Source organism: Acanthochromis polyacanthus, chromosome 6, assembly GCF_021347895.1.
Source record: "Acanthochromis polyacanthus isolate Apoly-LR-REF ecotype Palm Island chromosome 6, KAUST_Apoly_ChrSc, whole genome shotgun sequence".
In the NCBI taxonomy this organism is placed as follows: Eukaryota; Metazoa; Chordata; class Actinopteri; family Pomacentridae; genus Acanthochromis; species Acanthochromis polyacanthus.
In genome coordinates this window covers 32545660-32570883 of record NC_067118.1, presented here as the reverse complement: position 1 = coordinate 32570883, position 25224 = coordinate 32545660, and the positions used below count along the sequence as shown (strand labels likewise).

The window sequence follows — 25224 nt, the reverse complement described above, 5'->3', positions numbered from 1 at the left end:
GCATCATGGATATGCGAGACACTAAGAGAGGAGAGTCCTCATTGTTCCCAAAGACATTCACTTTTAGAGGCAAACACACAACCCATGAGAATCCATCTACCTGTCTATCTATCCATCCGTTCATCTGTCTATCCATCTGTCCACCTATCTACCTACCTACCTATTTTAATTCTGATTTTTCAATAAATGCTGTTTTACCCTATGGGACTCATGAAAAGACTAGCATTATACTCAAGGTCTCAGTCATTTGTTCCATCTGTAAGTAACATATCACCACTCACTGAAACAATGTAAACTCACTTTGAAGCAGATCCATGTTCATGATATTTAAAGTTTTATCATTTTGTTTTTATTTATATCATACCAAGGCGAGGTGTGTTTTTTCTTTAAATGTACAAATAAAACCTCACTCGCTGCATTTCCACACATCAAAAAAGATGCGCTGCATTTGAATATCAAAGTAGGATGCTGGTGACAGAATGAAGTTTGAGCTGGGGAGAACAGGGACTTTAGCTGTCACTTTTTTTTCATCTGAGGCAGACCCAAGGGTTGTGTGACATGCTGTTATCTATGCACACACACGTATATACACTTCAAACACACACAGACATACTGAAAACAATGAAAATAGCACTGCATCCTCACTACTTCAGGATTCCAGTCTTATTCTGTGACACACAGTGCCCTCTACTGTTGTTTTCATAAACTACCAACTACCAATCACAACACAGAAGAGGTAATGAGGAAGAGTTAGAGCTGATAAAAGATTGTCTTTAATGTTTGGCATTGTTAATGAATTCCATACCACAGCAGTTATGGGAGTAGGAAAACCACTTTTACAACCAAACACTGTTTGATCATGCTAACACCATATGTACAGGAAAGCACATTGAAAAGTGTATAAAGTATTTATATGAGAAGACTCAAAGTCAAGAATGGTGGAGACAGCCACAGTCTAATGGATTTGTCCTTTTCCAAACACTGATTACAGATATTTATCAATTACATTGATCTCTGGAGTACATGTATATACACAAAACAACAATAAACCTTTTTGGGGCTTCTGCAATAATTCTCAAAAATATTTCACAATACTGCTGTATGTACAATAACAGAATTTACATTGAAAAATTCTATTGTACCTATACTTTGAGTATCACTTCAGTCGCCAGTTATCCTCAATGCCATCATGCTCACAAGAGATACTCACATACTGTTTATGTCTAACAACCTCAGGTTCGTCTTCATACAAAGTACAGCAGCCTATGCGGTACCCGGGCCTTCTGTCTCGGTACGATTTCTGAAATATGTTCACACAACTGATGATCTCACATACAAAAATAGATGTTGTCTAGTCAGCTGACAACTTGATGTACAGTAACACAAAGCATCCACCTGCAAAAAACAACCAGGAAAACAATTATTTTTGTTAAAATATTAGCTATATCCTTCCAAACCCACAACATGACAATAAACAGCGCTTTTCTGCTGCTCCACGAAAAAAAGTAAACCTCTTTGTCAGTCCGGGCTTCAGCGGTTCGGTCTTCTGCAACACATCATCAGTTATTTCAAACAACAGAAGGTGATCGAGAAAGAGTCGCAGGCAGAATAAGAAATATTAGCGCTACAAACCAAACAACAATCTGAAACCAAAGCGGGACGAAACCATACAAAATCATCACTAGGTAAGATATCTTTTTTTCCTTTCAGGGAATGTAGAGTGAACAGAATGAAAAGGAGAATGGCTGTGGCTAAATGAGCTTCTCGCAGTCCGGATGAGAGGTCAAACTGCATTTGAGTGCACTTAAGGCAGGTAGGCGATCTGCTGTCTGTGTGGGCTCCTCGACCGGCCACTCAGCGGGCAGGGGGCCTGACAGTGTGGCCGGACGGAACACAAAGCCACTGCAGCTGTCCAGGTTCAGCCCTCACTGCTTAACATGGTCTGACAACCATACAGAGAAGGAAGAAGATGAAGGGAAAAAAGAGAGCGATAGAGAGTGGTGTTGTTGTTGTTAGAGTGTCCAGCAAGTAGTTGAGGTGTGAAGTGGAGAGTCCTTCACCGTGAACATGAAAGCTGACAGGTGTGGGACCCTGTCCGTCATTGTCCCTCAGTTTCCCCTCAGTCTGCCGAATGCTCTCGTTCCTCTCGAGATATCTTTTGTCACACAAAAGAGACAAATAGAGACTTCTTCAACATAGACTGAACTTAAAGCACTTGAACAAAAAAAAAAAAAACAGGTTTGCAGCTTGTGCAATACAAGTAGAACATCTCATCTGAATACATTCACATAGGTTTCCATACGCAGGGTACGGATGCGGAAAATTGTCAGTGACCGAAGTTCATGTCCCTTGAGATGCCGGTCCAAGAGAAGAGCTGCAAGTTCAACCTTAGAGACCTGCGATTTATGACAGCCCGGCAGCGACACGTGATAGAGTGCGCCATTTGATATGATTCACTATTAAGGAGCACTTAACAGTGTTTTGAAAAACATAATGGACATAAGCTTTTGAAAACACTATAATGTAGCAAATTTATCAAAATAAGAATTCATATATATGAAGCATTTAAAGCAGAGAAGTCACTTCACTGTGAATAATAACCCTCTATAGTTTCCTCGTGTTGTTGTGAAAATGACATGAAAAGCAAAAATTAAGGGAGCTCAGAGCTTAAACTGCACCTGGGATCATGTTTGTTATGATCGTGTTTGTCATATTTCACAAAACTGTTGTCATATTATTCTCAAATGAAAAAACATGCTCACAGACGAGTTGTACAATTTGTGTACAATCAATATCAATTTTTGAACAAAGTTATTCTGTCTCATTGTTCAACGGATATTTTTCTTTTAGTTATATCTAAGAGGCCACATGGAGCAGCGACGGCAGTTGTGCCTCAAACTGTAGCTTCATCAAGGTTCACTCCTTCTTTTCTTTCCCTCACGTGCACTGAAATTAAAACACAGAGCATAGAGGGTCAACTAAAGACACTTCACTGCTTCACATGAGACTCTTTCTGTTATGGCTCCTTTAACTCAGTGCAAATGAGGGGAAGAAGACAAGGAGAAGAAAGCTCTGACTGAAATTTAGCTGGAGCCTCTGCATCACTGCGCCTCCTCGTGCTCCTCACTGATGCACTGCTCCCAGGCGTGTTTCCCCTGGTCCTCCCTGTGGCCGTGAGGGGAGTGGAAGATCCTGCGAGGCAGCGGAATGGGCTGGGGTGGCAGGTCCTCCTCAGGGATGCAGCCCTCTCTCAGGTAGGGTTTGGGGGGCACGGCTGGAGGCTGAGGCCTGCGGTAGGGAATGTGATGAGGGCCGTGAGTAGGAGGGTGGTGGTGAGGGGGTGGGCCGTGAGGGTGGCTGTCCAGCCCGGGGTGGGCGTGAGCGTGAGGGTGTGGGTGGGTGTGGGGGTGTGAGGCAGGGCTGCGGTAGTGGAAAGGACGGACTGGGTCCATGGAGTCGATTTCTGGCCCGCCGTAGTGGATGTGTAGGTAGGGAGAAGCCAGGTATTCATCAGGGGGGGACCACAGGTGGCTGGGAAGAGGCTCCAAGGCGTCGTTCCTGATGGGGCCAGGATCTGGATACTGACCTCCAAAGTTACTCTCACTCAGAGAGGAAACGCCGCTGCTGGCGCTGCCCGACAGAGTGGAGTTACTGCCCCCTAAAGCTGACTGAGGGCTGGTGGGGGAGCCAGGGATTGGGTGGAGGGGAGACTACAGGGGGAGAGAAAGACACTGGGTGTAATGGAGGTGATTCTCTTCAGAGTCAATTTACATCTCAAAACATTTTCCAGAGCTAAGTTTGTATTTCAGCATCATATCAAAACAAGGTCTTAATGTTAATTTAAATAAAGAGGATCAAGGAGAAGGAAAGATCAGGAGGATAAGTATAAAGAAAAGAGGGAGGAGGACTACAAGAAATACGGTCTGGGCAACTGAATACAAAAACAGTCACAGTGTCATCCAAAAATGTGTACTGTGTTCTAACTGTGTCCTCTGCAAAACTGACAAATATGCATGTTATACCTAATTTAAAAGCAATTACAAATCTGTCTGATATTTTATATTGTCTATTATAAGGTGAAAGTCCTGGGAGCTGACTACAACAAATGCTATCTTAAAGGCTGTACCTTTCGGAGAGAACGGACAGGCAGGGCAGGAGGAGGGTCACTGTTCTGGTGGTGAAACGCATCACAGTGCATCAGGAAATGTCCTGCAAGGAGAAGTTAAAATCATCTGAATGAGGAGACAGCATCCTGTGGAAATACATTCCTTTTTAAAGCCCATTTAAACTTCAGAAGCTCCACCTTCGCATCCTGACCTCAGTCTGAACCAGCAACTGCAGTAAGCGCCAGATCACTGCAATGCTCAATAAATGAATAAAGTAAATCTCAACACCAAGAACTTTGCAGTAAAATGAGGAAGTACCGGGTGGGAAGGACCTGGGCGGGACAGGGGGCATGATTACGGCTCCAGTAGAACCTGGCATGTAGGACACCTGCTCCCTGTTCTCTCCATCCAGACTCCAGCTGGTGGGCACATTGGGAAAGACTGGAGCGGGACAGAAAAACGCGTCAAAATCCTGCAAACATGACTCGTGCATAAAACTTTTCAGTTTGTTTGTGGGTTACCTTTCTCTGGTAGAGTCATGTGAGGATCAGCACAAGGCTTACAGGGGCTAACTTGCTGAAGTAAGGCACGCTGCATGTGGTTGTTCTAATAAAAAGAAAAGAAATAAATGCTAAGTTTCTTGGTTTTATGACAAACTCCACTGAAATTGCAGATCAGTGTTATAATGTATTGGTATTTTTCTGAAAATAAACATGCAATGCCCATTAATTTAAACTATCACCAACATATCTGTCATGTTTTGCATTTTCATACATTATGGTCTGTCCCACCTGTCCATTCTCTGCCATGTTGTAGTACATGGAGTTGTTGGCCCTCTCGCGATGAGACGGCAACAGTATCATCACTTCGCGGTTGTGTTTGGCCTTATCGGGCAGAGACGGAGAGCCTGGAGACACGGAAAAATACTATTACATATTTACCAAACATGTCTTTTTGTCCTACAAATGCAGGTATTGTGGATCTAGTGATCACAATTTATAAGGTATGTCTGACAAATCAAACTTTCACTCCTCTTTCGCACCTGTGATTGGTAAAGCTTTGAACAATTATAATATATTCACAAATATCTATATGTATTTAGTGTGGTGTAGCTTTCTGCTGCTGCATTGTTTACCTCTGGCACTTGATGGAGCAGAGTTGATAATCTGGGAGGAGTTGGAGCGAATTGAGCTCAGGCTGGAGGACGAGGGGCTCGGCTGCAAACAGAGCATATTCAAAAACTAATGGAAAATAAAAACAAATACTATCTTTTCAGCAGGGGATGGATTAATACTAAAATTGTACATGCATTATTACTGCAACAAGAACAATTTTTTGACTTTACATGCCAAAAACAACAGTTTCTATGTGAGTCACACTAATAATGTAGAATACAAACTGCATGCAATCTTGACTACATGTGTGCCAGTGTCTATTTGTGTGTTTTTTTTGTCCTACCTGCATGTGTAACGCCTCCTCAGGGTGCTCCCCCATCAGGCCGTCGGTCATTATGACGAGGTTTCCTGCCTCGCTCGATGTGTGAGAGGACAGGGAGGAGGATGAGTGACGGATTGAACCCTGCAGGTTCAGAGGGCTGCAGGACAGAGATAGTGTTGGAGACGGTAAGAACATTAATATCTCTCTTCATGCATGTGTGTGTTTGCGTGTCTCTGTGCAACTTTATTTCACACAGCAGTTTGAAACATTTTGTGAACGAGATACATTTTGACTAGTGGCGTTTCATTACGGCAGGAACTCTTGATTTTGAGTTAAAGAGGTTTAGCTTAAAGTGTATTTTAGATCGAATTAACTGGCCTAACAGAGGTTTACTTTCTAAAATATATAACGGCTAAGGCAATGAAATTGCTTGAGGAGATGTTTTTTGTACGTATAATACATCCATCTAATGAGCCTAAATTACCAGGTGGGAACTGGAAATTCTCTGATGAGCAATTTAAAAAATGGATGCACTGAATTTTAGATGTGAAAATTCTGTAAAGCCTAACACTTTCCACCGGCAATCCTGTATTAAGATTAAATATGCAGAACACTTCAGCCACAGTGTGTGTGTGACTGACCTGTGTCTGTGCATGAGCCGCACACTCTCGGGGCTCATGTGGCTGTGGGAGGAGAGGACGCCTCGAGGAGAATTGACCACTTGGCAGCCTGCTGGGCCGAATCGATCCACGCCAGGCACACCCTGCTGGGACCCAACCATATACTGCTCTGAATATTTACACTGCTCACGCATGCATTAAAACACTCACAAAGGACACATTCCAACCATCAGTCAGCAAAAAAAAAACATACACTATATGAAGACAGATGCCCCTGATAGTGAAAGCAGAATGAGGGGTGCCATGTTGCACTGGTGAAATAATTGGGACCAGACTCTGCTCAGCAGTAATAGGAGCAGGACACTGATTATGCCTCTCCACTTACCAGTCACTACTGCAGAGATTCTGGTAGCAAATTACATCACCAGTGAAAATGGCAGCTCCAATTTCTAAGATATTTTGGCTCGAGCCCAGTTCAGACAGAAACGTAAAAACTGAGTCACGTGTGGATCTACTCACATGGTGTAAACCTGTCCTCATCATGTGGAACTGGTCTACAAGCTTCTTGTGCAGAGGACGCATCTCTGGATGCACCAGCTTCTCATGAACCGCCAGACCCACTCCCAGAATGTGCACCTGTTGAATTCAATCAGAAGAAAATGCCGTGAAGTCAACACAGTTCAGAATGTCGACAAAGTAATTCCACATGTGCTGAACTTCTGAAGCTGACCTGCTCCTGCATGAGATCCTTCAGGTGTGTGATCCTCTCTGTGTCTTCTGCGTGGCTGCTGATGTACTCCTTGTCAAAGAAAGCCTGTTGGGGAAGATGAGTCAAAAGATGAGGATCTCTCACACAACAACAATTCATCATTCATCACATCCGCTGCCCTCCCTCCTCCTGCCCTACAACTGTACCTCCTGATAGCGGGCGATGCCTCCATTCACAGCCGCATCTATGACGCCGTTGAGGCACATGCTGAGCGGGTTGATGTTGCCGTGATGCTGTCTGTGTTGGTACTGGCTTATCAAAGTCCGCAGCTCCTGGGTCTTATTCTCCACCACATAGATGGCGTTCTCCAGGGGGCTCACCTCCATCTTGAAATAAACATTGGTATGAGCTATGTTGGCAGGTTGAGGAAGCATGTGTATGTGAGCAACAACGCTCTAATGCTGATCTGGAGTAAAAGTGCTTGAGAAAACCAGCAAACGTCCCTATTCAGACAGTATGTGCAACGCAGAATGAGTGAGTGAAGGTTTGAGCTCCTCACCACTTCTCGCCTTTCCACCTCTGCCCAGCGGGAGATCCCAGGGAGAGGGCGGGAGAGGATCAGGGTTGTTCTCTCAATCCACAGACTCTGTTAAACACACAGACAAGAAAAACTGAGCTGGCGTTGTCTCCTGTCAGCCACACGTGGTAATATAAAGAAAGCTCAGTGGACTGTGTGTAACGGACAAATAACCAGGCTGGCAGAAGCTGTGATAGCTCAGAACAGTGTAGTGTAGAGAAGCATGTAGGTCATATCAGAGAAGTGAGTATGTGTGGTCTGGTTCCAAATCTGGGTTACTGTGTCGGAGGAAACTACAGAATCATGCCTGGTCAAAGTCTCTAAAGGTTGTAGATTTTTTAGCACTGTTAACTGCATAAGATACCGAGTGTGAGTACAGTAATGAGAAGAAGACTTAATGCTGAAATGTTATGATAATTTATAAACTGTTTAATTTATGACTAAAGGACAATAGCTTCTCAAAATGTGGCACCTGCAGAATCCTTAGTTTCACAAACTGGCATTCCAGTTTTGAGAAACCTGGATATAGAATCCTGTATGTCTTATAACATTTCTGATAATTCCTTGTCAGTGCAGACAAAAGTGGCTGAGATAATGAGGAATCAAGAATAACTGTGCACAAATGATAAGCAATCTAGATGCTTTTCTGATCATTTTCTGTCTGTGATTGAGATTTTTATTTAATGAGTATTTTAAGTTAGTTGCATTTTAGGAATAATTTTGTGAGAAGCTACATGTTCCCACTATTCCATTATGGTAGCGCAGTTATCCGTCTCTGCTGTAAGTTGTCTTGATATTTGAAACTTTTCCACTTGACGCATTACATCATTTTGCAGCTATTATGACTAATGCACCCACCTCTCAGTCAGGGAATCCTGCAAAGTACAGCTGCAAAGGCTGCTACACAAACAAGTCATAGCTGAATAAATTCCTGATCATAATTTACTACCTGCAGCAAAGCAAATAAACCTGACAAAATGTCTCAAAAAATCATGGCAGCACATGTGTTATTTTGATCCCCTCCTGACATCAGAGTGACGTTTAGCTGACAGGATGTGATACTAACATTATGAACACCCTCATCAAAATCTGATTCATCCATTATTTCTTTTTCTTTTGTTGCCAGGCAGCTGTCAGTCAAATCTAATCAAACCAAACCCACACATTTCTGACGAAGCAGTTTTTGACTAATCATGTTTCTTGACAGCATTCATCTTCAGTTCTTGGTTATGAAGCAGATAAATATTCAAGGTTTAATCAGTCTGAGCTTTTAGGGGCTTTTTAAGGCATTACTGCCCAAAAGCTTTAGGCCCTCTGCGGTGGCCACCAGGGGGTGTTGCGCCCGCTTACATCACCTGAGAAGCTTGTCACAGCTATAAAAAAAAAAAAAAAAAAAAAAAAAACTGCATGAATCAACAGCAGCTTCCATAGAGCTGGATCCATTTCATGTTTTTAAATAGTGCTACATTGGAATTCTGTATTTTCGGGAAGAGCATTAAACTGTGAGGCAGAAATGGGCTCAAAGTGGTAGTGCTAGGTCACCATACCCTGAACTCATTCTCGCGGTCCTTGGGCCCCTTGTGGAAAGGCCTGTCATAGTGGAAGCGGCTGACATTGTTTATGCGGTAGAAACTCTTGATCCTCTCAGGCACACGCTCCAGCTGAGGCACATCAGAGATGTCTGACACTGGAGTCACCGCATAGATCTGCAAGTCTAGAAGCCAAGTGTCAAGGAAGTGACAGACAAGACAGACGTACATGCATATTCACAGAGGAGGAAGAGCAGGACGGATAGTCAAAGGAAATGCTTACAGAGCGCGTTTGTTTTTACCGTCTGACTCTGGGTGTCAATCTCAAATTCAGTGTTTGTTTGATCCGTATTAACCTTTAATAAAAACATCTAATGATCAGTTGCATAATTAACCAAAACAAGACCTGGTTTGAGCTTGTCAAATGCATCACTTGAATTTGAATTTCTCTGGAATTGTCATCTAACGGAGTCTCACAAAAACACTGATGCACAGTAAATATATCAGGATACATTGAGCGTCACTCTGCAGGATGGTGTCGTCCGGTTGGTTGGGATGCTGCATGGCGATGGCTTGTGGAAATTCCCCCAGCATCCGTTGCTGGAAATCCTCAAGCCGCTCATAGTCATAACCACGACAGACAAACTCCTTGTTCTGCAGAGAGAGAAGGCAACAGCTGGAGCTCTTCAACGCTGACAGCGGCATGCAAAACTGGCAGCTCACATTTTTGAGGAGATCATGCTGATGAGAATCTGTTCTACAGTACTCTGAAGCTTCAAGATAACCAATATATATTAACTTTTTAAATAGTTTTTGCACCAGTAGTACTAACTGTTTCAGTAATAGTATGACTAATTTAGTTGTTTTAGTATGAGTTGATTAAACTCAGAGCAAAAAGAAGCTGTATGATTGGATATAATGCTGAATAACCTCCGAGACTATCGTTTTAGGAAGTTGAGTTTTGAATGTGCTATTTCCATACATATCCAGGAGTTACAAAGTAATATAGTTATTCTATGAAGTCCTGTTTGTAGCCACCAAACGCAAGACCTCTTTAGTACTATTTTCGGTCTCCACATGTGTCTCTGTTATTTACTGTTGAGTAGGGAACATACAGTAGATATTAGAGCATTTGGGCTGACAACAGCTGCCTGCTGCATCTGAAATCTAGCACTATCTGTCGTCACAGGCTGACTACATGAGAGCTGTGAGAAAGAACCAAAAACAGCCAAAGTCGGGAGCCAGACGGCAAAACGATGAACTGAAAACTCACTGAAGGGCTCTGTGAAGCCAAGAGGAGCAGCAGATTTAGGCGATAATTCTCTGTAGGTTTATCACTGCTAGCAATCCTTCTCACACTGCTAATATGAAAGCATTATTTATAAAGCTGCTTCAATGAAACAAATTAGAAATAATCAAAAAGGAATATTACATTTGCTATTTGTTTTATACACACACAGAAATAGCTTAAATGAGGTGTGTTAATCTAATAGTTCCGTGGACACATTTCCTTATATGTTGGAAAGATGCAACAAGTATTTCTGTCAAAGATTCATGAATTCATCTACGAGGATGGCCCCTGTAGATTTTTCTCTGCTGGCACAAACCAAATATTCTGCTCACAAACTAGAAACACCCCAGTGCCCTAAACTTGTTCAACTTGACCAATTGTACATCACATTTGTTTAATTAAGAACTGCCTTATGCTGGTAGTCGAAGCTTCAGTTTCTCATCTCAGACTTCTGCCTTGCTGTAGCTAACATTCTGTTGGAGTTTTACATCCGATCCCATCAGCAGAATCCTAACCGTGTGAGATGAGACTCGAGTTGTAAAGTCTTACCCTGAGGAAGAAAGGAAACTTCCTGCCATAGAAGCCCATTCGAAAGAACTCCGGTTCAATCCTCTGCTGTTCAATGATGTTGTCATAGTACGCTGCCTCCATTTTCTGTGACACAATGATAAACATTCAGAGGAGTCATGATGAATAATGATTTAATCACACACACTGCTGAATCCTCTGCATTTCCTGATGAGTGTAGGCGTGCATTAGGTAGATAATTAGGACATTGTGTTTGACGCTTCATGCACTTCACACCACAAAACAGACAATGACGATGACAGAGGGAGGTGAAAATCTCACCTTCCAGCATCACAGAGGAAGCTTGTTTGATAATAACAGCAAAAGCAGGGAGCATGTGAGGGTTCACTTACCCGTATCCAGCTGAGACTCTGATAATCATATAAAGTCTCATACTGGAAAGCCAGCTCCCGGCAGAGAGAGATCCCATATTCCCAGCACTGCAAAGTCACATAGAAACGAGATAAAGGATGAATGGAAGAAACCATTTATTCTTTACAATCAGCAGAAATCAGACACCGGCTACTACAGTCTCACACATTTACTGTAGGATGAACAACAGAGAGAGGTGTTAAAATCATATACCAGCATTCAAACAATGAAAAAAAAACATCATCGGACTCTTTAAGAGTCTTGTTCTCCACCTGAGTTACATTCATATTTCAAAGGGCAAAGCTAAGAAGGAGAATGTCTTACGTAGAATTTAACACAGCTTCAAAATGTGTCTGATCTCTGCAAAGATGCCAGTATAATGACAGGCTCTCTTGATTGTTGCCATCTATTTTTGTATGTTGGCTTACTTTAAAAGATAAATGTATGTCTTACTGAATTTCTATTTTGTTGATATTCAAAAATTTAAAGTATAATTTTCTCTGGTATACAACTGTGTAGATGAAAGCTGTATTGACTGATTGGTTTTTATTTTGTCTTTCGTCACTAGTTTCATTTCAAAATGGTAAATCACTGTGCTTATTCCAGTTACACAACATATAATCCTGTCACACAGCTGCTTCATTACCATCAGCAGCAGTTTCTGGTTCTGAGATTGCTTGATGAAAACGGGAACTGTGTGCCGTTTAGGATTTCTAGTGGGTTTTTTTTCTCTAATTAGTCAACATCAAATAGTGTCAGGCTGTTAAGAGACACCTGTCCAGTTCTCTGTTTATTGTAAATAATGAAACTGGTAGTGGCATTTATATTTATAACATGGCCAATAATGTGACATTTAACGCTATATAAAAGTCAAGAAAAAACACCAGTTACTGCATACATCCTGTACTTGACCTAAGGTATCTTATTTTGGATTTGTGCACGCCACTTTCCACACCATTAATCCATTGAGGTCACCAATCTACAACTTGCTCTTTAAACATTACAGATTTCTGTGTGTCCTGGATGAACTTTAATGGATGTATAGTAGCAACAAGGAACGCTACAGGTACATAACGGCTATTTTTTTTATAGGAGAGCAGCAATAAAAACAAGAAATGACAACGAGTTAATGAGGGAGGCCACTTTTATTTCCTTCTCAGCTGCTCCCACAGTCCAGAGGGCATTGTCCTCTCCAAAGCACAGAGACCAGTCGACTAATTGAATTTTGTGGATGAATACCAGCCAGGGAGGAGTGATTCGGGGAAGCAAATCACATTTCAGTAGACATCTGACCCTCACTTATTATGGTGTGTGCAAAGTATGATACTCGGCTTTCGCTTTTGTGCAGAAAACTCTCGATTAAATTTAGCTGGCTATAGAAACACATATGTGATCGGCTGTAAAACTGGATGCACTGATAAAGATTTAAGTACTAAATAGTATATAAAATAGTACTATAAGCACACTGATGTAAAATCTCGAAAATCTATATCATTAGTAATTAAATAATTACATTTTTAACATCGGTACAGAAAGCAGAAGTAGTAAGCAAGTCATACTGTAGTATCTTTATTACATTTTGGAACCAATACTTGTACTTTAGGAAAGAATCTCAGTACTTCTATTGCTGACTCAATAGGAAAGCGAGGGTCATTTTTTGAAAAAAATATATTTGTCAGTAGAATGAAAAAAGAGCAAAGGGCAGCAAAGGCAAAAGATGTAAAACAAGCAGAAAACTTTGAGAAAGATTAAAGACAAAGACGACAAGATTCTGCCTCACTCCCAAAGTTAATGAGGGCAAAATTTAATTATGCTTGGGGAACAGCTGCACTGCAGATGAGAACAAACAGTCCCTTGAACACTGTAAAAAAGCGATAAAAATTTAATGTCACTTTCATTTATCTGAGTTGGTTTAGTTCCCTGTGTGCCCTGTCCAGCTCGACCTACTAATACTGCTCATTTCTTCATTTTTAGTCACTGTTGGGGGCTCAGCTGCAGCGCAGTGGAAGGTTGGCACAGGTCAGAAATGATGGGCCTTTTAACATTCCCATGAAATACTGGCTTGAAGTCAGTGAAAACAGAGACAAAGCTATAAAAAATTCACTTGCCTTGCCCTTGTTGAAGTAGTGGAGGATTTTACGACTCAGGTTCTCCTTGCGCTGCCATTCGCTCTGACAGGGGTAGTGGAGAAAATCCCTCAGGGGCCGGTCCTCCCACTGCAGCAGCTCCCAGTACAGCAGCAAGGTGAACGCTGCCTCTGTTGTTGAGGGGAAACGAGGGGGTTAAAAAAAAAAAAAAAAAAGCCAGCATGATTTACTCCTATGTAACAAAGCTACAGATGTTGAACAGTTTGCACAGTCTGGCCTCTGTGATGAACTGGTAGCTCCCAGACATTTTGGGTCCAGTTTTCGTGAACAGATGGCGTACGACACCAAACACAGTCTGTGGCACAAAGCACAAGTTGCCCAGAGCGTGGTGACTGTGTTTTTCGGTGTCATGGTGGCCAGAAGTGCAAAGAGCACCTGCACAGCTGAAATTCTAATGATGAAAATAATCTCGATGAACACTGTGAAATTGTGGGATTTTTACAAACATGCCACAGTTACAAAAAGGAACAAGAGGCTGCTCATACAGAGAGAAACGTGCATGCATCTCCAGCCCTCACTGGGCATGCAGTTGCACAGCTATTCAGCACCGGACAACAAATTCAATGATACAGATCAGGGACGAGGCTCCGTAAGCAAGAGTTTGACCAAAGGTGTTGTAAACAAGAGTCTGCGGTAACAAGAAAAGTGGATTCACAAAAGTACAGACTAGCTGTCAAGTTAGTTCCACTGCACTTCACATCAGGAAGAAGCAAAGCTCAGCCGTGAAGGTCCCCTGTAGAGTTTTAGACCTCTAGTAGCACTACAGAGCTGATCCTCTACACGTGGCACCCTGTTTGTGTATCTTAAACATGACCACGAAGGCACCACATGAACGTGGTAAAAGTGTCAGGTACACACCTGTAAACAGGGATATAAACAATACTGTAGTGCTTTAAATAATTGGCTTTGCTGCTGTTTTATGTGGAAGGAACTGTATTTGAGACACTTGTTGACCTCAAGGACACACAGTGCAGTTTGGTGAGTATAACCACGAATTTCAGCATAGCTTTTGTTTGTTCACAAGAAAGCACCACAGGGCCCTTTTAAGTTTTCAAAGGATGTGCAAAATTAAGCTAATAAACAGACACGTAAAAACCGCAAAAGCAAAAACACAAAACGCAAGAGCAGCTTAATTTAACGGTTAAGTTAATGCTTCTGTATTTGTGCTGTTGTTGGAGCAACACACTAAGAAACAGCTAGGGTTTTTTTTTTTGTTTTTTTTTTGAGATTGGTTAGTAGTAAATTACAAATCAGCAATCATAAAACTGTTTGAATATGTGGTGGCCCTGAGAGTTAAATGTTCCGTGCCGCACTAAAGAAAACACACACAAAAGACAAAGCACGGCAAACTAAAAAGCATCTTAACAAATCTGACATGTCGCATTTAGAAAAAAAAACAAATACTGCAAATGTTTCTAAGGGACAATGAAAAATCATGAACACTGCTGAGACCTGATTGTTGTTGCCATGGTGACTCAAGAAGTCACTGCAGTTGACAATCTGACAGTGGTGTAGGAAAATGAGCTTAAAAGTTGTTTAAACAGCGTAATCACACGAATCAGATATGCTGCAAATGTGCTGTCAGACTTCTATTTGATATTTTGCTTGTGCTCTGCGTATTTTAATGAGCTCTCAGGGCCACTGTGGCAACAAATAAAAAAAAAAAAAAAAAAAAAAAGAGGACCTACAGATGACGCCTACAGATGTCCATAAATATTTGCTTGGTCACAGATCTGTTAAAATGGTGGCATAATAATGTCAGTTAAGCTGCTATGGAACCGTCAGCAGTGGTTGCTACTAGCAACAGAAAGTTTCTGCTGGTGGCAGAAAATGTGTTCATGAGCTCAGTCAGAGTTACAGGTAGACACAAAGGAGGAGGAGGGAGGCTAGCAAGGATAGATGGATGAATTTTTTGAACTCCAAGCAGTTTCTGGGGATTTTTTTCTTTTCTTTGCTCCTGTCACATTTTTCCTCAATGCAGTATAAAGTCCTGAGAATCTGGAAACGGCACATATCGTGAATAGAAGTAGAAAGAACTCAAATAATGTGTTTTGTGCAGTATAACAAAGTTCTAATGAATAATCCATTCATAAATCATAAAAATAGAAAAAGTTAAAATGCTTTGATTATTTATTTGACAAATTTCCTATTTGACGAATTACATTTTAGATTTGTTCCCATACTTGTCTCCTATTTGCCTTGTGGAAACAAAGCCTGCAGTTCAGCTGAAAAGTTACAGAATTTTTGTCACATAGCATTTTTGTGGATAGCTGAATGACACATGTGGCATAAAGTGTTTCTGATGAAGCACCACTATTTGAAGCTTAGATTTGGTTGACTTTCCTGATGACACTGCACGTCAAACCTGATTACATCAGTGACCTTCAGGATATTGAAAATTCAGTTTCTATTTTTCCAGCTTGTAGAAATGGTGTCATTATGGTGACTTTTGTAGATCACACGCCTCTCAAACCTGCCAGAAGGTTTTGTTCGTTCAGTAATTTAATTTACCTGAATTAAGACATGTTTTACAATATTTGTGATATTTTACATTTCTTATTTCACCAAGTTGTTACATTCTGCAGGTTTTAAGGACTTTATTTTGTTGAGTTACTTTATCAAACTCTCAATTAATAAAAAACATGTTAGGAAAAAGTCCCAAGTCCCCCTTTGGTTATTGATTAAACCTTTAAAAACTCATCTCTGTGCTTCAAAATTGCAAATGATCTCATCCTGCCTTAAAACGGCCTGGATGTGACTCCACATGTTTGTCGTCTCTAGGATGTACAGATCGCTGAAGTCCTTGCCTCTCCACCTTTCACTGGAGCACACCGGCTCACCAATTCTCTGCTCACTGCAAAACTATTCTATGCTACGAAATGGCAAATTGTAATATTGGAGTAATTCAGCCATACTTGTTTGAGCTGGAAACCAATTCTGAACAAGAATATTTCACATGGAAAGTCTCAGGAAGCTGTGCTTTAGAGACGGTCATCGGTACACTGGGTAGACGTAGTCATCCATGCCACTGACTGCTTATTTTACCCATTATGTGTCTTCTTGCATATAAAAAAAACAGAAGGATATGTTAACAATGCAGAAAATTTAGATTTTTGTTGGAAAGGGCCTTTAGGTATCTCCTTTTCCTTTTACTGGCTTTACAAAAACAAACAAAAATCAAAACTGTACTGGAGCATGACCCACTACTGACTGTTGATTACAGAGAAAGAGCTGTGGATTTAGTTGCGATGTATCATCTAATGTATAAACTAGATCTGACATTATGGGGTTACAGAAAAATGACTCATTTGACAGACAAATTTGCTCCTTTTTTGTCCTATGAGAGGATAAATTAAATTTGAATTTCTGAATGTTACTGTACATAGTTGGACAAAACAAGACACTTCCAAATCTAATTTCTTTTAGAAGACCTTGATGTTAATTTTTATCTATTTTCATTTTATTTTATAGAACATTTTAAACATGATTAATCACCCCAAAAATTGTAGATGAATCAGTGACAGAAAATAATTAGATGCAATCCTACATAAACTGTTTATGATTCATGAAATAGATTCTTGTTTTATGAGTCAATTGCAGCCACTGATTGAGTTTTCAAGTTGAATCGCATCTTTGAATTATGCCTTTTTTTTTAGGTGGGCAATTGTTCACACAATAACCCCACGTGCAATCACATTCAACACTGCAGTACACTAAAATGTGTTTTAATTATCCTCCCAGCTGCCTGTTGTTTGTTTTACGTAAGTGATGAATGAGGTCGGATTCAATTAGTCATATTTGGCTACATTTACGTGCCCATAATAAAGCTGCCACTGCCAATAATGTGAGTAAAGCAAGAACACTTTAGCCATTTACACTGCTAGATAAGCAACTTCCACTGGTTTCGTGTTTATATAACGGAAAGTTACTGAACCACAAAATGTACTGTTACCTCCCTGTAAGAAAAAATGCGATACAAATTCCAGAAATCCAACACACCTGAAAAGCTTTGGTGTCAGTGAGCGACTGTTGAGCAGAAGCCTTATGTCTTAAACTGGCAGCCCATAATTATCTCCACCTGACATTTAGACTGTCTCTTCACTCCACTGTGATTTTAAACTTGCAAGTCTCTGTTTCCTGCACACCATTCTCTTCTGTATTATCTTCCTTATCTCTGCTCTGCTGAACAAAGAATCAAGTCCACTTTACATGAAATTTGACCGGTTTTCAGAAGATCTCTGGACTGCTTAAGGTCGAGCTGCTACAATCGCTTGCTGAGAATGAGGCAGTTAAGTCGAGAACTGTCAAATTTCTCCTCTGAACTACAAAACCTGTCTGCAGATTGGAACGTATGCCATCTTTTATTAATAAATAAATGCCAAAATGACACAATTTATCACAACTTGAAACTAAAAGCAGAAGGAATTGTTGATTTTTTTAGCTTTCTAATTGCTCTTCAGTTACTCACACTGCTGGTCAAAAGTTTGAGGTCACCCAGGCAGTTTCATGTTGTCCATGAAAACACACTTTTATCCATGAGCTAACATAATTGCAAAAGGGTTTTCTAATCATCAATTAGCCTTTCAGCACCATTAGCTAACCCAATGTAGCATTACAACACAGGAGTGATGGTTGCTGGAAATGTTCCTCTGTACCTCTATGGAGATATTCCATTAAAAATCAGCTGTTTCCTGCTAGAATAATCATTTACCACATTAACAATGACAAGACTGTAATTCTGATTACTTTAATGTTATCTTCATTAAGAAACTGCTTTTCTTTCAAAAACTATACTTTAAGTGACCCCAAACTTTTGAACAGTGCTGTATGTGTGACATGACAATCTGCTGAAAAACTTAACCCAGTCTGAGATTAAAACTGATATATTTAATCACAATCTTTTCATTCCAGATGTCTCATTTACAAGAAATCATCTTCATAAACGTTCTGTTTTAACCAGATTCTTTAAAAAACAAAAGCCCATACCACCACTCATCTGAAAAAAAAATTCTGGGATTTTTTGGCTGAATTAGGCTGAACTGCAGGATGTGCATACAGAGCATATAGAAGACAAATGTGGAAACAAATTAAAAATGTAAGTAGTAAAATATCTATAGTATGTGTAGTCTTTTTTTTTTTTTTTGTTTCTCCGGTACTGGAAACAACTGTGGATACTTGTAAAAGGTTGTACTTGGTGATTTCAGACTTTTCAATTTTACTAATATAAATAATCAAAGAAAATTAACCAAATAAACTTTGTTTTTCATTCGTTATGGCATTATAACTGTCTGTAAATTCTGCACAGAGCAAAGGGTCATTTTACCACAAGAATCACATCACTCTTTTCTGATGCATCTATTTTCTTCTTGTGTCCCTTTGTTAGCAAAACCCAGGAAAAATAACACTTCCGTAGAAAATCTGAGACCATCCACCATAACAACAACAAAAAAATGACTGTATCTCAATTACCTGTGAAGTCCTCCGCTTGGAGATGGAGATCACACAGTTTGTGAATGTAACGGATATACATGTCCTCCTTGTTGACCTCTGATTTGTAGAAGTTCTGGTGTTGAAAGAGAGGAGAAGACAAATCGTTAAAATCTTAATCCATGCATTAAAATGATCCTAAATATGTTCACACTAAAAACATAAACATGTCATTAAAGTCTCACCATAAGGTTGACGGAACCACCAATTTTCTTGTTCTCCATCTCATCTCCTTTCATGCAGTCCCTATGGATGAAAGCACATTTCTCACTGTTCTGCAGTTTGTTGACATGAATCATCAGTATTAAGATGTGCATCTTAATCTTACCTGTAATCCAGTAATCGCTCAACAAGCCTTGTGACTGATGTGACGAACGAGATTCCCGTTTCTCTCCATGTCTCCTGCTCAATCTTCTCCAGCAAGCTGCGCAGAAAACACAGCAGGATATTCTTACCAAAGGCGATCAGCACAGGAAGTCAGCAGGCATGAATGTGAATGAATAAATGTACACCTCACCTTGGATAAGGACCAAACAGCTGGGTCCTGCAACATGAGAGCCAAACAACAGCATTTTAGAAGGAACTACTGAAAGAGCGGCATCATTCTGAGTATCATTCACAGGCTCACTAAACACCAGTTTGATGCTTACAACAGACTGAAGAGCTCTCTGTGATTATCATCGCCTTTCCCATCCGACACCATGCTGTCCAGCTTATCCATCAGCTCTGCTTCCACCTACACATTCCAAAGCACATTCAGCCAAAAGACGTGGGTATGTTATGTGACAAAGAGCCGCCCGTCACTGAAGCACACAATCTGTACTTCAGAGCATAATAATGTCATAATGACCTGCTTGAAGTTGCCGTTTTTCCTCTGCTCCCAGTCCATCATGTCATGAAAAATTGGGATCATAATATTTCGGACCTCGGTCTGAGGCACCAGTGTGACACCGAGGAAAGGACCCATCATCCCTGGGATGAAGTGGGGCTTGTTGTCACCTAAAGTAAATAAATTGACACAGACGGTCACCTCTGTTTGCACTGATTTCATGAAAACATACATGGATTTATTACAGGTCTTCTGGAAATATGACAAAATCTACAGGGTCAAAAATATACATACAACAACCTAAATGATCAGTTATTCTTAGTAGCATGGCCTTTCAACCTCTCCTGAGTGACAATTGACTACAGTTGCTGACTTTTCTAAGCCAATTTATAAAGGGCACATTTGACACACTTGATAGACTCAACCACAATTTAAGAAAGTCACTTGGATTTCTAAGCAGCGACAGAAGCTAAAATAACCTGTAGCTGCATCACTGCCACGTTCAGGAAGAAAACACACCTACCTACACTGCAAAAACTCAAAACCTTACCAAGTCTGTTTGTCTTAATTTTTGTCAGAATGTCTCATTCCACTAGCCTAGCCACGCTAGACAACCCACAGCAACAAATTTAATTCTCTGCCAGGGTGGGTCTAGTTACCCTCCATAAGGCTCGAGGCTGGATGCTCCTAAAACTGGCCGGACCAATCACCATGAAGTGTAGAGTCAGAAGGCGGGCGTAACTAAGTGACGACAGAGGCGTGACGATTCTGACAGAAACAACCGGCGTACAATAAATGGTTATCTTTCGACTCGACTTTGGCCACAGCCCTTAAAGATTTGAAGCTAAAATTCAACTTGAAAGATAAACAAAGGACGGCACTGAAGTGTTTCATTGAGAAGAAAGACGTATTTGGACTTATGCCGACAGGATATGGCAAATCCTTAATATACCAGTTGGCTCCGCAGCTCCGCTGGTTGGGAAGCTAATGGGACTTAGCCACAATCCGCCGGCGCTCTAGGAACTACGTCAGCCTATTCGTTGCGCTGATTGGTTGTATACCTACCCAATTGCTGCAGAGTGATTTGAAAGACAACCTTTTAGCCCGCCTCCCTCCCTGTCGAGCGTTCCTAGACCCTTGTGCCTTCAGAACATGGGTCTAGTGCGGCTAGGCTATCATCCCACTTGATTTAAGATAAATTCACTTAAGTGACATTTCAGCAGATGGAGGGACTTGTTTTAAGACAATGCATCTTGAATATCTTGAAAAGTCAAACAATCTTGAAATTATCTTGTTTTGAGTTTTATTTTACAAGAAAACTCAAAATAAGTTTCATACATCTCAAATTAGCAGGTTACAAGAAAGCAAAAATCTATTTGTGAGTGAAAAATTAGTATTTTTTTAAAGTATATCTGGCTCATTTTAAGACACTTAAGCTTGGCAATCCTAGTAAAATATAGCTTAAAATAAGTTTTCCCAGCTAATTTTAAGATCTCAATATTCTAAATATCTTATCTAAAAAAAATATCTATATCTAAAATCTTATTTCATGAAATCTTACCAATCCATTTTTCACTTGTTCTATTTGCAGATTTTTCTTTTCATTTATTAAGGTGCAAACTCCTTGAAATAAGTTTTTTTTGTTTTGTTTTGAGGGCGGTATTTTTCCAGTGTACCATCAAGCATGGTGGTGGCAGCATTACGTTTCAGGTCTGTTTTTTCCCTAGTGGAACTGGTGCTTCATACAAAGTAAACGAAATAATGAAGAAAGACTACCTACAAATTCTTCAGAAAACCTAAAATCATCAGGCAGAAGGTTGGGTCTTGGATGCAGTTGGAGGTTCCAACAAGAGAACGATCCAAACACACATCAAAAGTGGTAAAGAAATGGACTAAATCAGGGTAAAATTCAGGCTTAAGACTGGCCTCCCCAAGGTCCTGACTTATAAACCCCATCGAGAATCCGTGGACTGTGATGAAGAAACAAGTCTGTCAGAAAGCCAACACATTTACCTGTACTATTGTTGTCAAAAGGAGTAGCCAAAGATACGACCAGAAGCTTGTGCAAAGCTACCAAAAGTGCCTCGTTGAAGTGAAAGTGCCCAGAAGACATTTAACCAAATATTAGCATTGCTGTATGTAGGTTTTTTTACCAAGCAGATTTTGTCATATTTCCAGAAGACCTGTAATAAAGCCAACCAAAATTCATTACTGTTAAGATATACATTGTCTATACAACTCTAAGTTCTGGTGCTTCAATATAACACATATCTGTGAGAATGACAAACCTAATTTTTGCCACATGCTGAAGAGCTCATACGCCATCATAACTCTCATATCCCCGCATCTACAAAAAAGTAGTGAACAGAGTTAAAAATGTGATTTAAACAAAGCAACAAAGTACCACAAGGGAATGCACATAATGAGCATACAGCAGGTTCTTACTTGTCAAGGACTTTCTTTCTCTTAGCAGGACCAAGAGCCTCCAGCTGCAGACTGGGCTGGTTGATGTACAGCACAGTGAGGCTGAAAAAGGAGTTCCACACCTGCCGCACAAAGAAACAAAAGTAAATGAATGCTGCACTGAATGGCATTAAAAATGATGCTCCTTTCACGAATGTAATTACAAAATAAAAGCACAAAAATTTTATGTGGCTTTGCTGAATGCTAGCCGCCGTCCAGTCACACACCTTGAAGTCAAAATCGGCCTCCGAGAAGTTCTTGTGCAGCGCCGGAGACAGAAACTGTGTTGTCACCACGATGATACTGCAGAAAGCAAACATTACACTGTCAGCTTACAAAATGAGCTAGGTGCCAAAAATAGATGAAAAAATTTGCAACACAAGCATCACCTTCAGAGCAGGATTATCTGAAGGGAGCCTGATCTAATGGTTGGCTGTATTCCCTTACCATCTCCGGGACAAAGACTGCACGACAAAAGGAAAAGCGCACTCACTGACTAGTTAGAAGCCGCATGACACTCCAGTCTCGGGGGAAGATAGTCAGTTTCATCAGATTGCGAAACACGCAGAAGATCTTCAACAGGAACTCCTGCAGAGGAATATATTAAAGGAGCCTTGGTATGGAGAAAGCAGGCCACAGTTAAATGCTCTAATCATGCTCAGCTCTGAGTCTCAGAGAGCCGCTCACCTTCAGCTCCTCCTTGCTATGGAAGTTATTGAGTAGATGGTGAAAGTGGATCTCTGTCATCTGTCGGAGCAGAGAAAGAAGACAGGAAACGTACTCCCCCTGGAAGAAAACCACAGACATTGACACACATGTTCAGAAAGTTTAATCAACTCAAAACTTTACAGAAATTTCACGTTTTTTATTGTCCATCAAAGAGGTACTTGAAGTGGAAGCTTACCGTTATCTCAGCCGTGCACTGGGGACAGCGCTGTCCTCTGGATGTCTCCACAGAGTGAGATTTGCTCATGATGGATAGCAGAGTCTGCAGCAGCACATCCAGTAAGCTCTCCACCATCATCTCCACCTCATCCTGAACAGACGACTCCTGAGAAGAAAGAGTAAGTTGAAGGTAGCAGAAAGGGAGTGATTTAGTGCTAGGAAGAAATACCTTCATTAAAAAGGAAATTTGATATTGCATCTGATTTTTGTGTTGCATTTCTATGTAGAACAGTGTACCGTACCATGGAGCTTGTCTTGATTATGGAGAAAATGCTGCCCAGGATCCCAGAACAAATGAGCAGCTCCCTCTGCTGGCGTAGATGCAGGTGGATGTGATGCAGAACAACTGGCAGCAAAATACTACGAGACTCTGAGGCAAGAGAGAGCAATACAACAATAAATGACAATGAAACTAAAAAGCACTATCTGCTCATTGGGTTTACATATATGGATTGAAATGGTACTATAGAATGTTTGACTCTGTTGTTTCAGTATCTTCAGAGAAATAAAACATTTCGTAGAACCTTCACATTTGTCTCACCAGGAAAGAAGAAGAGGCGACTCTCAACTGTTCGAGCTATGGACTGCAGTTTGACCACATCCATAGACTGTCCAATGTCCACTGTGCTGGGCATGCTCCCTAAGGTTCCTCTGACATATTCTGCCACCTCCTGAACAGTGAACATCTGCAGCAGCTCATCAAAGATATCAGGGAAGCTGTTCAACAGCGCTGCCTTAAGGGGGAAACAAAGAACACAGAAGAGCAAGTTTACATGCCTACATGTGTCACAAAGCAGCTTACCATGCATGTACAAAACCATCACAAAGAGCACCAGTTACAAATCTGTTAAATTCCCTTTTCTAAATGACAAAGACACAAAACAGGAAAAACAAATTAAGCCAGATATTAATATTCCAAAATGAACACAACCAAAATCTAGTGTAGCAGCACAGTTTATCTTCATACTGCCATAATCTTACTTTCTACATATTAAGTCTCAAATAAGCTGTAAAATCTGAAGGACTCACTGCATATCATTTACTTAAGAATACATAATCCTGTTCAAGCAGGCTGGTGGTTGCACAGCATCTGCTGCACTGTGGAACCAACACAGGGGGGCGCTGTGACTTACTGAGAAGGACGAGAGCCCAGGAGCATGACAACAGAAAGGCATGCAGCTGATCACACCCCTAAACTGTCCAAGATCAAGCCAAGAATGGGTCAACAGAGAGGCGAGGGATGGAAGCATCAATCGCAGAATGCACAAAATGAAAAGTCAAATAACAACGAAATAAGAAACACAAACAAAATCAATCAACAAAACATGAACACAAACTAAGAAGATGGATAAAAGAGAAAATCAAAACATTTATAACAGAAGATAACCGGGACTGCCGAGCTGGTGACATACTGAGAGTTTTCAGCAGTGAAAGTGATTGTCATCAGGTTTAACTGTCTGACCTGTGTGAACACCAGGTTCTCTGAGCTGCGACTGTCTAGACTCAGGACAAAACGGATCGACTGGAAGAGCTCCTGGATGCTCGCTCTGAACTGCTCCTCCTCCATCCCACAGGTGGCTCTCGAGTACAGGATACGAGACTGGACGATGAACTTAAACAGATACTCCAAAGCCTGAGGTGGTTTTTAGAAACACACAGACAGAGACATACAGTCAGTTAATGCTCACGTCATTCTGTACCATCAAAGAACACAAACTGAGTACTAAAACGGTTTAAGGTTAAAAATCAATACATGAAAGAAATGTTTCCAATCAGGCCTTGTAACAGAATATCTCCTCACATGATCTAATCACAAAGGAAGTTCAAAGAACACATAGAAAAGCTGCACTCTATACGTCAATATCTGCAGAGGATTTTGATAACTTCCTTTTATTAGCTTTTCTCTCAGCACGGAATTCACTTCCTGAGGCCTCATGTGGTGTCGCATTACTCCTTATCAGCACTTCTGTTTGACCATTTCCTTGTGCCATGTTAATTAATCCCTGCTGAAGGAGCCAGGACAGAAGCAGGAGGAAGTGAACGGGATACTTTACCCTCATGGCTTCCTGTATGTGGTCCTGTCGGACGACTTCAGCTGAGCGGTCCATGTACCACTTCAGACACCGAATCAGCTCTCTGCAGACA

General features: G+C 40.9%; 1 protein-coding gene across 3 annotated transcripts in view; it reads right to left on the bottom strand.

Annotated features, from left to right (window-relative positions):
* Nucleotides 1–750: 750 nt before the first annotated feature.
* The window catches only part of dock3 (dedicator of cytokinesis 3), a 53504-nt gene continuing 29030 nt past the window's right edge, over nucleotides 751–25224 (bottom strand). Inside the window, exons 22-54 of one of the 3 annotated variants that reach the window (XM_051950195.1) lie at nucleotides 25134–25215; nucleotides 24542–24712; nucleotides 23621–23813; nucleotides 23322–23449; nucleotides 23039–23185; nucleotides 22822–22920; nucleotides 22628–22722; nucleotides 22362–22437; nucleotides 22117–22217; nucleotides 21960–22018; nucleotides 19693–19841; nucleotides 19493–19578; nucleotides 19360–19386; nucleotides 19171–19266; nucleotides 19028–19088; nucleotides 18825–18918; nucleotides 13317–13465; nucleotides 11190–11276; nucleotides 10819–10923; nucleotides 9491–9632; nucleotides 8997–9163; nucleotides 7432–7518; nucleotides 7079–7258; nucleotides 6894–6977; nucleotides 6683–6799; nucleotides 6185–6327; nucleotides 5565–5700; nucleotides 5242–5323; nucleotides 4898–5013; nucleotides 4628–4712; nucleotides 4425–4547; nucleotides 4127–4209; nucleotides 751–3710 (exon numbers count right to left, since the gene is read on the bottom strand). In XM_051950195.1, coding sequence (XP_051806155.1) covers nucleotides 3102–3710; nucleotides 4127–4209; nucleotides 4425–4547; nucleotides 4628–4712; nucleotides 4898–5013; nucleotides 5242–5323; nucleotides 5565–5700; nucleotides 6185–6327; nucleotides 6683–6799; nucleotides 6894–6977; nucleotides 7079–7258; nucleotides 7432–7518; nucleotides 8997–9163; nucleotides 9491–9632; nucleotides 10819–10923; nucleotides 11190–11276; nucleotides 13317–13465; nucleotides 18825–18918; nucleotides 19028–19088; nucleotides 19171–19266; nucleotides 19360–19386; nucleotides 19493–19578; nucleotides 19693–19841; nucleotides 21960–22018; nucleotides 22117–22217; nucleotides 22362–22437; nucleotides 22628–22722; nucleotides 22822–22920; nucleotides 23039–23185; nucleotides 23322–23449; nucleotides 23621–23813; nucleotides 24542–24712; nucleotides 25134–25215 — 4159 coding nt within the window. In that variant the 3' untranslated portion in view covers nucleotides 751–3101. The remainder of the gene's footprint in view (nucleotides 3711–4126; nucleotides 4210–4424; nucleotides 4548–4627; nucleotides 4713–4897; nucleotides 5014–5241; nucleotides 5324–5564; nucleotides 5701–6184; nucleotides 6328–6682; nucleotides 6800–6893; nucleotides 6978–7078; nucleotides 7259–7431; nucleotides 7519–8996; nucleotides 9164–9490; nucleotides 9633–10818; nucleotides 10924–11189; nucleotides 11277–13316; nucleotides 13466–18824; nucleotides 18919–19027; nucleotides 19089–19170; nucleotides 19267–19359; nucleotides 19387–19492; nucleotides 19579–19692; nucleotides 19842–21959; nucleotides 22019–22116; nucleotides 22218–22361; nucleotides 22438–22627; nucleotides 22723–22821; nucleotides 22921–23038; nucleotides 23186–23321; nucleotides 23450–23620; nucleotides 23814–24541; nucleotides 24713–25133; nucleotides 25216–25224) is intronic. The other 2 variants (XM_051950196.1, XM_022201608.2) reach the window with 2 other exon arrangements.